General features: G+C 36.9%; 1 protein-coding gene, 1 long non-coding RNA gene and 1 pseudogene across 2 annotated transcripts; 1 reads left to right on the top strand and 2 right to left on the bottom strand.

Annotated features, from left to right (window-relative positions):
• Positions 1-4447: 4447 nt before the first annotated feature.
• On the bottom strand, positions 4448-6638 carry LOC133739916 (uncharacterized). The gene is made up of 2 exons (XR_009860897.1): positions 6468-6638; positions 4448-4615 (listed from the first exon to the last, which is right to left on the bottom strand). It is a non-coding gene; the product is annotated as an uncharacterized LOC133739916 (long non-coding RNA).
• A 1673-nt stretch (positions 6639-8311) lies between these two features.
• On the top strand, positions 8312-11866 carry LOC133737960 (probable O-methyltransferase 3; annotated as a pseudogene).
• Positions 11867-13291: 1425 nt separating this feature from the next.
• On the bottom strand, positions 13292-13939 carry LOC133737958 (uncharacterized). Its single transcript, XM_062165413.1, has one exon. The coding sequence runs from the start codon at positions 13937-13939 to the stop codon at positions 13292-13294; it is 648 nt and encodes a 215-aa protein (XP_062021397.1).
• Positions 13940-14749: the final 810 nt, after the last annotated feature.

Genomic DNA, 14749 nt, shown 5'->3' with positions numbered 1-14749 from the left:
GCCAATCTTTGCAGGGAAGGTGGAAAATTTTGAAGGTTGAACTCTTTGAGTGGCATTGTGCATTAAGGCAAGCGAAAAAATGGTACAAGAGCGGTTCGAATGCGGTTGATGAGGTATGTATTTTTTGATAAATCATTTAATTTGTTGATACATTATAGTAAAATATTACATGATAAATAATGTATAATTATAATATCATTTTAATTGTAGTAATTGCTTTTTGTTACAATTAAGATAATTAGTTGATAAATAATGATGTAATTACAACGATGTTTATATTTGTACTTATTGATTTTTGTTGTAAAACGGTAAAAATACATTCTTATTAAAATTATGACCTTTATATTTTTTGATAAATCATTTAAGCACAGATACATTATAGTAAAATATGTCTTGATAAATAATGTAGTAATTATAATATCGTTTTAATTGTAGTAATTGTTTTTCTTTATAATTACGATAATTAGTTGATAAATAATGATGTAATTACAACGATGTTTATATTTGTACTAATTGCATTTTTTATTAATTTTTTTAATTACGTAGCAAGATGAAGCACATAAATTGTGGCATAACGGGATGAAGAAAAAAGGGAAGACCAAAAGACACCTGTTTCAGAGTTTTGATAGTTACGCTGTTGTGGAGGGCTTTGCACAATTTAAAGACATCCCTAGCCATACATCCGGAGGAACATCAAATGTAGGAAGTCAACATACGCACACACAACCAATTGCTGAAAATTCCCCCATCAACTTGGACATGGATGTAGATGAGGTAATTGCAGGTGAAACTGCAGATCCTAATGTGAGGCCTCAAGGAAGGAAGGCTGCGAAAGAAGCAATCCGGAAAGCCAAGAAGGCAGCGAAAGAAGGAAGTCCTTACTCAAGCAGTCTCGAGAGTATAGCGAACAACCAAATAGAGGCAACGAAGGGCAAGAAAAAACTCGATGACGAATTCGCTCGAAGTCTCCAAGAGGAAGAGAAAAGAGCATGTATCCTCTTGCAAATCGAAATGCGAAAAGAGCAACTCCTATTTCAAGAAAGGCAAGATCGAATTAAAGAGATGGAAGAGCGTATTAAAGAGAGGGAAGAGCGTATTATGGAGATTGATACAAGTAAAATGACGCCAAATAAAAAGCGTTATTGGTCAAGAAAACAAAAGAAGATAGCGGAGAAAGAAGATCTTGACGAGCAGCCGCCACCTTCTATGGGTGGATACTATCCGCAACCCAATTTTGGTGGTGTATTCTGTCACGCCCCCAAATCCATGTAATACCCCGAAAAATCCAAATTAAATTCCATGGATTTTTAGAAATGATTTTACGATAGTGGGAGCGAGTACGAAGCTTGGAGAAGTTGTGGAATTAGTTCGAACGATTTTATTTTCGAAAACGAACGTTTTTTAGGGGGTCGAGAAAGTTGACTTTTTATACGTTCAAAATTTGGGAAAACTTCCTTCATAAAAGTTGTAGAGCTCGTCGATACGATCGCGTGCATATGTGGAACGCAATATTCGGAGTTCGTATGAATAAGTTATGAATATTTTAAAATTGGGATTTTTCTATAAATAGGTGGAAAATCTGATTTATTTCGGAAGGACGAAAGTTTCTCAAAATTGCATTTTGGTCCCTGAAACTCTCCGTTCTCTCTCCTCCCTACGCAGCCGACCCGACTGACCCGACCCGGACCCATCTCCCTCCTCCGGCGTCCTCCGGCCACGACCCGGCCATCCCTGGCTTCGCCGTGAGCCGTCCAGTCGCCTGGTGCCATCGCCTTGCATCGACGCTGCCCCCAGACGTGGATCGAAGCCCCCCAGAGCCTAGCATTCGACCCGACCGGATCTTGGCCGTGCCGGCGTTGCACGGGCCGATCCTCCCCATTTTCGTGATCTCCTCTTCCTCCTGATCATCCCCATATAGGCCTTGCATGACGATTTTGGGTGTAGAGCGCTTGATCAAGGTTTGACTTTTTCGACGGCTCTGATTCAATCTGGAATCAGATCAGACGCTCCGGATTAATCCAACTTCAACGTTTGATCTAGGACGATCTAGGCCGAACCAGGCTTAGCTCCAGGTATGGAAGTCGATCACCCTTTCATTTTGAACAAGTTTGTAGTTGGTCGCTCTGCCATCGGAGGTGGTTGACCCGGAGTTGACCGCCGCGTTGACCGCCCACTGACCACCGCTTGTGGCGGCGCGTCAGACTATATTTCGAGTTTTCATTATCTAGGCGATGATCTATGCATCCATACGAGCGTTTTGATGTATAACTTGGTCATGTTAGAAAAAGTTGATAAATAGTGGATTTACGTTTTGACGTTACTATTTAACGTTTTTACGTTTATCTTCGGTTTACGATCTGCGAAGATCAGACCATCGGTTTTACTTCAAATTTTAATATGTTGATCGTATGACTGTCCCGGTGACTTTGTGAGGTCACGGGCGAAGATCCGACCGTTGGATCTTCGTATAATTGAGAAATAGTGATTCGGAAGGCGATTCGTGAGAATCCGACCGTCGGATTTTCATATAATTTTGTGGAGATGTTAGTAAGGGCGATTCAGGAAGATCTGACCGTTGGATCTTCGTGATAATTTTGGAGGATGATCCTAAAGGCGATCCGTGAGGATCCGACCGTTGGATCATCATTATATTCAGATCTGACCGTTGGATCGTCGTTTAATTACATTTATGAGTTGTTGGCTAAGTTAAGATCATTATTGGATTAGGTTATCGACGGATTGATTTGGCGGACAATTCGGGAAAATTGTTGTTTTAGCTGTTAAGAAGACGCAGCTGGATTAGAGGTGAGTAAACCTCACGTGGTTCATATTACGAACTGAATAAATTTAATTACTTTATTTTTGTCATAATTGTGTGAAAATATTTATGGAATAAATATTTGTTTTAAATCATATGGACTTGATCAACTACGGTCCATAGGTAAGTAAAATGATTTTATTATACAAATGAATTTCACGGTTTTTATGCTTGAACTATAGTTGGTATTAGTGGTCATCCCTTAGCGGATGATTACGTATATATATATTTATGTGAAATATATATATTGGTTGACGTGTGATTGGTGTGATGAAATGATTGATAATGAATTGGATATTATTCAAGCTATTAAACTCACATTTAATTGTTGAATAATGAAATGTTGATCATGTGGTGTGAAAACTATTTTATATGCCCAATGGTGAATATGTGGAAATTATTTTAAGAAATAAAGATTTGTCTTGAAATAATGTCTCTTTATGTGGGTGTACATATACATATATACGATCTATAAATCATAAAGATTGTATTTTGGTGATTTTGATTATGTCTGAGAAGTACAATTGTGAAGTCAGGTGTTATCTACTACCCCGTGCTTAAGTGAATTACTGGTAAATGTGTTTTGGTGTTATGTGGAAGTTAGCCTTGGGCCCTAGTCCCTACAGATAGTGCACTATTATACTTTTAGGAAGGTTGCTTACTTTGAGTATACATACTTGGGTATAGTACGTTGGACCCTGGTATGCTGCGGCTTTCCCGTACTTTGGGTATAGTACGTTGGACCCTAGTACGTGGATTTGTGATTTGTTACCAGTCAACCTGGCTTACTCGTGCTTTGGGTATAGTACGTTGGACCCTAGCACTTGTATTTATGATTTGTTACCAGTTAATCCGAAAATTCACTAAAAAGAAAAGTGTACTTATATTATTTTGATCAAATATCTATTTGTGATATATTATTAATATGTGAAGGTGTTAGTGAAAAGAGAATCAAGCATGCTTTGCTATAATGTTATTTCACATATTAATGTTGCAATATTTGTTGGTTGTGATCAGTCAAATGTTGAGTTTTAGAAGAAAGCATCGAGAATATACTTATATGTTTCTGTGATTTTTGGAGTTACCTTGTGAGTGTGTTGATTGTTTACTTGAGTTATAATAAATATAATTGAATAAATAAACAGTTCTTTCTTGTTTACTCATACGGGCTGTCAAAAGCTCACCGGGTTTTGTGTTGTTGCAACTCCCGGTACACTATTCAAATTGTGTAGCGGGTAGTCTTACAGGTCAGGAGAATCAGGGCAGTGATCGTGCAGTTTAGAGTATTTGTATTAGATTTACAGCATTTGTTTTGTGAGGAGAATTATACTCATTTGAGTTTTACTATTTGATGTGGTGAGAGTGCACTGTAATAAGTAGCTTGAGGATTTGGTTTATGTAATTATCGAGAGGTGTAATGTGCAGTTGATTTTGAGAAAAAAATTCTGAGATTATAAGCAGGGTATTTGAGGTTCATGCTTCGAATATGAATTACTTAAATTCAGAATTCGGGGTGTGACAATCCAAGGCCAATATTGTACTGAAATATGGCTCGTGAATTTGTGACGTGAGTCAAAACAAATACAATTTTCTTCTTGAATAAATCAACAAGAAGTAAAAGAAAATATATACATGTTTGAATAGTACTTTTATTAGAAAACTAATATCGGTAATATATTTACATAACCAAAGTTAAGCAAAATTCGAATCAGTACAGGTATTCACTAGAAATAGTAGTAGAAAAATATTATTTTATCTAGTAGGTTCATCCCGTTTCCCCAAGCATCTACTCAATACCTGAAAACAAGAAGGTGTAGCATCATGAGCAACACAAGCCCAGTAAGTACACAACTTACATTCTTATATTAATGTATCTTATAAGAAATCAAAACTGAACAACCAAGTTAAAATGTACTAAGAACCATTTAAGTTCATACGAATTCTTAAATATGTATATATATATACACACAATACACACACACATATATACAAATATATTCATTCGTGTGAATGGTTTGGTAATAAATCACATAGTCACATATTCTTATCAAACCAACAAATATTGTAGCATTAGTATGTGAAATAACATTAAAGCAACACATGCTTGATTTTCTTTTTACTAATACCTTCACATATTAAAAATATATCATAGATAGATATTTGATCAAAATAACATAAGTACACTTCTCTTTTTAGTGAATTTTCAGATTAACTGGTAACAAATCACAAATCCACGTGTTAGGGTCCGACGTACTATACCCAAAACACGGGAAAACCAGGTTGACTGGTAACAAATCATAAATCCACGTACTAGGGACCGACGTACTATTCCCAAAGTACGGGTAAGCCGCAGCATACCAAGGACACAACCAAGGCATGTATACTCAAAGTAAGCACCCTTCCTAAGAGTATAATAGTGCACTATCTGAAGGGACTAGGGCCCACAGCTTAACAACCACGAAGCATAACCACGAAGCACCAAAACACATTTACCAGTAATTCACTTAAGCACGGGGTTGTTGTAATCACCCGGCTTCATAATTGTACTTTTCAGACATAATCAAATTCACAACATACAATCTTTATAAATTATAGATCGTAATATATGTATATGTACACACACATATAGATACATATACTTAGGAATAATCTCATATGAGAACATGTATAACATAATTGTATATCACAAATAAGTATCTTAGACATAATCAAATTCACAACATACAATCTTTATAAATTATAGATCGTAATATATGTATATGTACACACACATATAGATACATATACTTAGGAATAATCTCATATGAAAACATGTATAACATAATTGTATATCACAAATAAGTAAATTCACTAGCAAACAACATAATTAAAAAGAAGTTTATACATAATTGAAATAAGGTAAAATAGGTAATAATAAAGCACAAGCATTAAATAAGTAACTATAAACAATTTAACAAAATTATATTATAGTTAGTATTTCAGTCCTTATGTCCAAATCCATTGAAGTTCATCAACCATGTTCATGTTTCTCCGATTAGAGTCATCAAACTTCAAGATGTGTTATGTTGTCCATCACAAGTCCGAATTAGTCAAATGAGTACACCATTTCAAAGGGTTTTTCACAAGGAATCTAATGGAATAAGTCATGTAATCCTGTTCGAAGTCACATAGTCCAGAAATGGTGAAGAACCATAACAGTACAGAAACCGATATTTTTGATACTGCCCTTTGATGTTTAAATCTTTACGTTCTGTGTATTTTACCATTAATTCTCAAACTCTCCAGATCACAAGTAGAGGTCTTAAGCTTCAAATTGATATAAAGTTTGTAGAAATCGGATAAGAAATGAGAGAGATATGAATTTTTGAAGTTGTGATGGCTGTATGAGATTTCCAGCGAGTTTAAAAGTTGAAAACTTTGATTAGCCATAACTTCTTCATTTCTTAACCTTTTTGAGTGATTCAAAAGCCTAAATTGAAGAACTTTTGATGAGGAATTTAATACTGTAATTATTTTTGACAAAACAGAATTTGTTATATACGAAAATACGGGTTTGAAGCAAAGCAGATCCTTTTCCATTTTATCATTGATTATGCAATTTGATAAATCTTAAAGACAAAAGAATATAGAAATGTAATCATGTACTTACTTAAGGAACTCAGAAGGTGAGGTGAAGATTTTGGTCTTGAAATCAAGCTTGGACTTCTTTGACAAAAAGGGAATTTCTTAAGAGAAATAGGATGAAGGATTTGTGTGAGAATCTTGAGTTTTTTCTCTTCAACTAAGGGAGTTTTTGATCAATTCTGCAATTGATCTTCAAGCTTGTAGGAAATATGATAGAGAGCATGTGTTTATATAGGCTAGGAGTATGCACTAGAAACCAATTCTCACCAAACTTAATTCACTAATTTAATTAAGACCAAAGTGGATAGTTAGGCCAAAAGTATAAACAAGAAAAATAATTAATAAGAAAGTAAAAGAAAAGAAATCAGCTGCTTGCTATATATATATATATATATGTATGTATGTACACACACATCCATATAGATACACATTTACCCAATTAATAAGTAAAGAACTTTAGTGCTTTCTTAAGGTAAAAATAATAACAATAATTAGTACTAAAATGACATGCATCACAAAAATAATATAGATGAGAGTCTTGAGCTCAATAACAAAGTAAGATTTTTCGAATATAACTAATAATATAGTACTCTATAGTTGACACTAATTTTCGGGTTATTACATATTCCCACAACCAAATGTTGGTGGTGCATACCCACAACCTCCTTACCCCGGTGCATACCCACAACCACCTTACCCCGATGCATTCCTACAACCTCCCTTAACCGGTGGATTCCCACCACCTCCCTTCACCGGTGGATTCCCACAACCCCCTTACCTCGGTGGATACTATCCGCAACCACCTTACCCCGGGGGATATCCTACACAACCACAATTTTCACCTTTCTCTACGGGTGAGTCCACCAACCCTAACCCTAATGATGAGCCTTCAAACACAAATTGGATTTCTAGAGAGGATGAGGATTATGATTTGAATAATTAGGTTAGTATGCATGTTTTTAATTGTATTGTATTTTTTCCTAATTTTTCATTTATGTAAGTGACAATTTAATGAAATAAAAGTTGTATTTGGAAATTCCACATATTAAAGCACACACCTTATATTCAAAATCATAGCACATAATAAACATAATACAAGCTAAATTCAAAGCACACAATTATCAATTATTATCATTAAATATATTTTATTTAAAAAAAAAAAAAGTTTAAAATTCCGATGAACAGTAAATTTAAAGCAGCAAAATGAACAGTGAAATCCACCTGTGAACAGTGTAAAGTAGTGAACAGTGGATATGAACAGTGTTGACCGGGCAAGAAAAAAACGGGTGCAAACCTAAGTCCAGTGGCAGTGAATAGTAACTTGACTGGTCGAATTCTTGACTTCTCGACTTTGCATTTTCTTGACTACGGGTGCACTTGCTCTAAGGGTACCATCGATCCACTAGTACATTGTTTTAGCAACCTATTTAATTACTCATCCATATTAAATCCATATCAAATCATAATTTTATTATAGATGTACAATATATATATATATTTAAATATCTAAAGAGGAGTTTTAAATACACACCCCTATTTTCTTAATACACACCCCACACTCAATACACCACCTATTTAATTTTTCATTCTAATATTAGACTAGATACACCACCCAAATGACCTAAAATACCCTTAATCTCTAAAACCATGAAATATCATATTATTTGACTTTATTAAGATTATTATTTAATATGATTATTATATATTAGTATATTGAGATTTCATAATTTTCTTTTGGGGTTTTGTCAATTTACCCTATTTTTAGAGATTTTTTTCCCCCTTACCCCATTAAGTTTTTTTAATTCCCTCTTACCCAATATTATTGAACAAATATTGGAAACGCTCGAAGAAGCCGCCCCCGATAAACTTATGGAGGTGCTAATCAGGGAAATGATATTTAGAGATACGGAGGAGTCCTTGCGGTTGCACTTGGACGAAATATACCACAGGGCCAAGCTGATTCCTGCTCCGAAATCATTCATCGAGTCTCTGGAGGAAGTGAGACGACTTGATGATGGTGATAATCTGGAATTGCTTGGATTGGAGTGTCCTATTTGTATGCAGGTGTTTGCAGATACCAGCATTACTCGGTTGCCATGCTCCCACTATTATCATCGACATTGCATTGTCCAGTGGCTCCAGATCAATCATGTCTGCCCCACTTGTCGACACCCTAATGCTCCGAGTTGAGTTGAGTTGATGCCCCAGGCCATCAAGGGAAGGAATCTGGCTACTACCTTGTTATTGAATTTATTTCTATGTTTTTGCTGCCTTGATCATCCATCTTTTGTATAACGAAAATTCCAATGTTAGAACAAATTTCAAACTGTTGCTCAGTTGCTACAATCTACATTACATGTATGCTGTTTAATCTTCCCATATACAGTTAATTCTTTTGTTTGCTGCTGGGATGTACTTGAAACTGCTTGTCACCATAGCTATGGCGCCATTTTTTTTTATAGTCGAAAGCCCACTTTTTTTCTTTATGTTGTTTCTGGCATTTGTCTTCGTAGTTTGGATTCAGCATGCTAAACGATGGTTCATGGCCTTGTTAGGAGTGCTAGGAATTTGGCTAGGATTGCAACGCAGCTTGGCTTACACCTTGATTTAGGTATAGCATTTTAGCAAGTCATATCCCTAGCATGGCTGTGGGCTCTCTACATCTCTGTATTCGCTTGATAGCTATAGATTGCTTTGGCATCTTTGGAAATTTTCTTTGTATCTAGCAGCAAGCTCATATTTTTCAGGGCGTTCACCTTTTGTGTTCATAGCTGTAGGCTACGCTTATTTGGCACTTAGAGGCTTGCCTGGGTAATTTCCACTTGGTACATCTCTCTGTACATCATTATTAATTGCTGTGATTTTGCTTGTGGCTTGATTTTGCCATGGGTTAAGATATACAAGCTTGTGATCTCTATAAGATTGATTTTCTTGCTTGGCAATGAATCTTTTGGCTATATTTTATATGTATATTTTGGGCACAAGCTTGTGGGTTTGTATAAAACTCATTTTAGTTTTGTATTCAACGATTCTTCTTTATCTTGTAGCCTTTCTTATTGCTTCTAAGAGAGTGGTATCTTCATATGACTAAGAATGAATCGTCTGCTTGGCACAACGAATTGATAGCCCTGGAACATCCAGACACTGGCAGGTAAGTATATTGATTCCTTCTTAGATTGGGTGACTGGTTTACTTTATTGTTGTGACTTGATAGGGGGCAGCTAGGAATAAGTAATCGAGGCTGGCCTATAAATCCTTATAGGCCATGGTCAATCAAAATTTAGTAAGGATTGTCAAAGGAGAAGGTCATCTGATATGCTTGCAATAGAACATAATGGAACTATGAAATGCTGGCAGGTTAGGACCAAAATCTGCTGGAATGGATTGGGTAGCAATGGTTTAAGGTAAATTAGAAGCGACCCAAGAATGGTAAAAGCTAGAAGAAAATGTATGACTTGACAGTTAATTCTATGTTTTTGCTGCCTTAATAATATCTATCTAGAAAAATCCAATGTTGGAACAAATTTCAGACTGTTGCTCAGTTGCTACAATCTACATTACATGTATGCATCTAAATTCTAATCTTCCCATATACAGTTTAATAGAAAGAACAACCAAAAAGAGGTGATTTCCCGCTGTGTAGGTGCAGGGCCAAAACAATCAGTATGTTCCTCCAATATATAATGCTCCACAGAGATAGATTGGATATCCCACTCCTGCTTTAAAGAATGCTTTTGCCAGTTTTATGTAATTGAGGAAGTGGAGGAGCTAATGGAGCATATTATGGACTCAGATGCTCTGCACAGCCTTTGCTTTATGTTGGCCTTGTTTCATCTTTCGTTGTAGCACCGCCGATTTTGGACTTGCAGAGGAAGTTCTGTCCTTATTGGAAGATATATGTAGTGTACTTCAGTTTCTAGAATATCCCAGAGGATTTTATGTTTCTAGGGTTAAGGATAATTTGGGATTTTAAATTTCTGTGGTTAAGGTAATTTGCATTAATAATATTGAAATTGGTCCAAAAATATCCAAAAAAAAAAAAAAGGTTAAATAGATTAAACTGGCTACTCTAAAGTCTATAAGAGTGCTCACTACATATGTTCTGTATATCATAGAGTTGATCAATATGGAAAGGCTTAACAGCTTTAAACACCTTAACCAAAAATGGTCAAATGGAGAGCATTCCAACGAGCTACTCCACCCTCAAGACCACATGGCCACATGGAAGTGATGGAACCATATCTTCAGGCCTTCAGCTTCAGAAACTCCATGTCCCTCAAATCTGCAATTCAACATCATCATCAACAAACATGGTCGTCCCATGACTCTTTATGAGCTCACATCTACACTAACAATCCACCCAACCGAATCCCAGTACACTCCAGCTTCTTTACTAAGAAAAAGCTGAGTAAAACTAATGAGGAAGGTTATTAGCCAGCTCCTTTTGAAGGATCATCCCTTGAGCCTAACACTCTTCTTAACCGTGATGCTCGACCCTGTTTTGACCAAACCATGGCATTACTTGAGCACTTGGTTCCAAAACAATGACCCTACGCCATTTGACACAGCACATTGGATGACATTTGGGGATTGTGGGAACCATCAGCCAAGTATTGCCCATTTCTTCAATGATGCCATGGCTAGCGATGCTCGGTTGGTCACCAGCGTGATCATCGACGAGTGCAAAGGGGTGTTCTGAGGGATTGGAGTCATTGGTCAATGTTGGAGGCGGTACAGGAACTGTGGCCACGGCCATTGCTTATGCATTCCCACATATTGAATGCCACTGTACTTGATCTCCGACATGTGGTGGCTGACCAGCAAGGAAGCAAGAACTTGAAATATACTGAAGTGACATGTTTGAGGCAGTTCCTCCTGCCGATGCAGTTTTTACTTGAGGTAAATTTCAGATATAAATTTACCCTTAGAAGAGTTTGGATATTCTTTATATATCTTCTATATGCTATTCTACTTATGATTAAAATGCATTATTCTAGGAAACTATCTAAAACACAAGATTAATAGTCACTTCTATTTCTAATGCACAAAACCAATATAAAACTCTGAACCAAGACCAGAGCGATGGTTATCGTTATTTTATGTCACAAGCAGTGGATATTGCATGACTGAAATGATGAAGAACGTGTCAAAATACTTGAGCGATCTAAAGAGGCAATTACAAGCAAGGACAAGAAAGGCAAGGTGATTATATATGATGATGGAGAACCAGAAAGGAGATGAGGAATGAAATGAAACGCAGCATGTCCTTCGACATGCTGATGATGGCCCTCGTCACAGGAATAAAAAAAAAGGAATGAGAAAGAATGGGTTAAGCTCTTCAGTCTTCACTGATGCCAGTTTCAGTGACTATAAGATAACTCCCATATGGGTTTAAGGTCTCTCATTGTGGTTTATCCATTATAATAATATATGACAGCATTTAAACAATTATATATTTCTTAGCGGATGTTGCAGAAGAGGGTCATTCAGTTGTATACGAAGTTTGCGATCATTTTGGCTAGATCAGTTTGGTGTAGGCTGCCCTAGGGGGTTTACCTAGTAGTCTTCTTTTCTTGTTTTGTAATCGAAAAAGAAAAAAACAGTATCAAGTTAACAAAGGTGACAGATCTCTATATTCTGCATGAACAAGTCAAATATTTTGTCCATCAGTAACTCTAGACATCAATTCCCCTGCTTCAAGCACAATGACAAATAAATTGCAGCAATCTGCACAGGTGAGAATATTAATCTGTCACATTTAGTGTGCGCACTGGGACTTTTACCAATAACCAAAGGGAAACAGAGACCTCACGATGAAACCAAACAAATTGATAGTGCTTTGAATTGCAAGGATATAAATTTACATGCAAGAGTTTAGATCTGAATAGGAGTTCAGACTTCAGAGCACATATTGGCATCACAAGATCCAAATATACGCTCTCAATGGTTACAATATGGTTAATAAAAGGTATGCTTGTAAAGCATGAGACCATAAAGCAGGCAATCACTAGAAATCCAAGCTCCTATGCATCTTGCATCACTATCCCAATGAAATCACATAACCTGACAATCTTTATACTAATTAACCAAAACCATCTGATCTCTTAGTTACTATCCCAGTCAGATGCATGTTACCTGAAAAAAAAAAGTATATATATTGTTACCTGAAATCTTCATTTACCAGTTATTAGGCTTATGGTTAGTAGGGGCCCTATTGGTGATACCAATTGTCTATTTAATTTATTACATGTCACCAGGCCCTTTGGGTAAGGGTATCATTTTTCATTGCTTGTGGGACCATTGTCTTTTCTTCACCAGGGAAAGGTTCTGCTTACTTTTTTCTCTTAAACAACATTATGTTATTAAACCTGTTCTTTAACCAATGGAATTTAGTCAATTTACTGCAGTATGAAACCAATATCTCTGATAATGCAGGCCAGCCTTCGTTGGATATCGTGTGCTAGGGTATCCTCATATTATAATACAGGGTGAGCTAAATTGTCAGTTTTTCCTTTGGTTATTTTTTTTAATAATATAGTAACTAAAACATATGATAATATATTTTTACTCTCAGCTGGAGCTTAGAGCAAGTTCAGCGGAGGCCTGGTGCCCGGGCACCACGTCAAACGGTAACCCAAGTCACCAAAATTCCACTGTTGTTCCTTCCACCGGGGCTGGGGCAAGAGAGCAGTGGGTGACCCAAGTCAAGAGCTTGGGCAGCATGGTGATTGAGTTGATGACCTAGGCCTCCACCGTGGTGACTGAGGATAGACGTGCCTGACAATGGAGGTGAGACTCTGCCAAGACGTTGAGGTCGTTACATGCCCTGGGCATTCCAAAGAATGCGTGTCAAATCCAGGTGTCGTAAGATGCGACTGCTTCCAGGATGATAGTGGGGATCTGTTTCCTACCACTATATTCTCCAGCCCAACCTGTCGGACAATTCTTCCATTGCCAATGCATACAGTCGATGCTCCCAATCATTCCTGGAAAACCTCTCCTCTCAGCTTTGGCAAGAAGTCGTCTGAGGTCGGCAGCAGTAGGAGCGCGGAGGTATTCTGCTGAGTAAAGATCAACAATTCCTCTTGTAAATTGCTGAAGGGCTGCGACGGAGGTGGATTTCGCCATCCGACAATACTCAGCACATTGATCTGCCCCTGCACCGTAAGCAAGCATTCGCAAGGCAGCTGTCATCTTCTGCTCCGGAAGCAGCCCGACTTTGCCGGTAGCATCTGACCTTTGAACAAAGTAACGATCATACTGGCAAATGTCAGTAGATATACGCTTGAAGAGATTGAGACTCATCTTGTAACGTGTTCGGAACTCCCAATTTTTGAACACTGACCAATCGACAAAGTAGTCGGCCAACATATTTTTACCCCTTTCTTCTCTAAGTCGTTCCTCATTTGGTGCACGACCCGGATGAGAACCGCGCCCTCGGTGTTGGTTTCCAGATTCTTCTGCGACTGCAGCGATGACAATGGCGTTGGTGGCCATCATCTCTTCATCATCTTCATCCTGAGACCGTCAAATTTGATCCCACAACCTATTCATTGAAACGAGGGAAATTTAGGAAATATGTAATGCTAGATATATGAAAAAGGTGAAGGTTTGTTAAGCTCGGATGGTGTGTGTATGTAGTGAAAACATCATGTTTATTTATTGAAATTTTTCATACACATAAAAGTCTTGGTTGGTTATCACTCACTCATTTCAAAAAAATTGTCGGTGGAAAAAAAAAAAAAAAAAAAAGAGTGTCGGTGGACATATAATTTGTCTACCAATAAAATTTTCTTTGGTTGCATTTTCAAATTGTTTATCAATACTATTCCAAAAAAAAAAAAATTGTTTATCAATACTATTTATTTACATCATACATTTCTCATTTTCCAAAAAAAAATTAATAAAATATTTGATGAACAGTAACTGATTGGTGACCCTGACCCAACGGGTGGAAGCAAAGATCCAGTGGCAGTGAATAGTTTCCTACCCTGGTGACCCAACGGGTGAACTTGCTCTTAGTGTGTGTTTGTCGCACGGAGCGTTTTATGCTCGTCTTATTAGAGAGGAGGATGAGAGGCTATCCTTATTGGATATGGATGACATGAAGACCACAGTTTTCTACTTGAGTCACTGCATCAAATCGGAGGTTTGTTTCTTCTTGCTGTTTTCTTGTCAATATTAATATTTTACTTTAGTTGTTTCAATAAAACGATAATCTTTTAGTTTAGTAGTTTAATTTTAATTTTTTCCTTCTTTTTTTTTTTTTTTTTTTGTAGAACCGTTCAATAACCACTCCATCAAACA

Source organism: Rosa rugosa, chromosome 3 (genome assembly GCF_958449725.1).
Source record: "Rosa rugosa chromosome 3, drRosRugo1.1, whole genome shotgun sequence".
Classification (NCBI taxonomy): Eukaryota; Viridiplantae; Streptophyta; class Magnoliopsida; order Rosales; family Rosaceae; genus Rosa; species Rosa rugosa.
The sequence above is the reverse complement of the archived record's forward strand: the minus strand, read 5'-3'. Positions and strand labels throughout refer to the sequence as shown.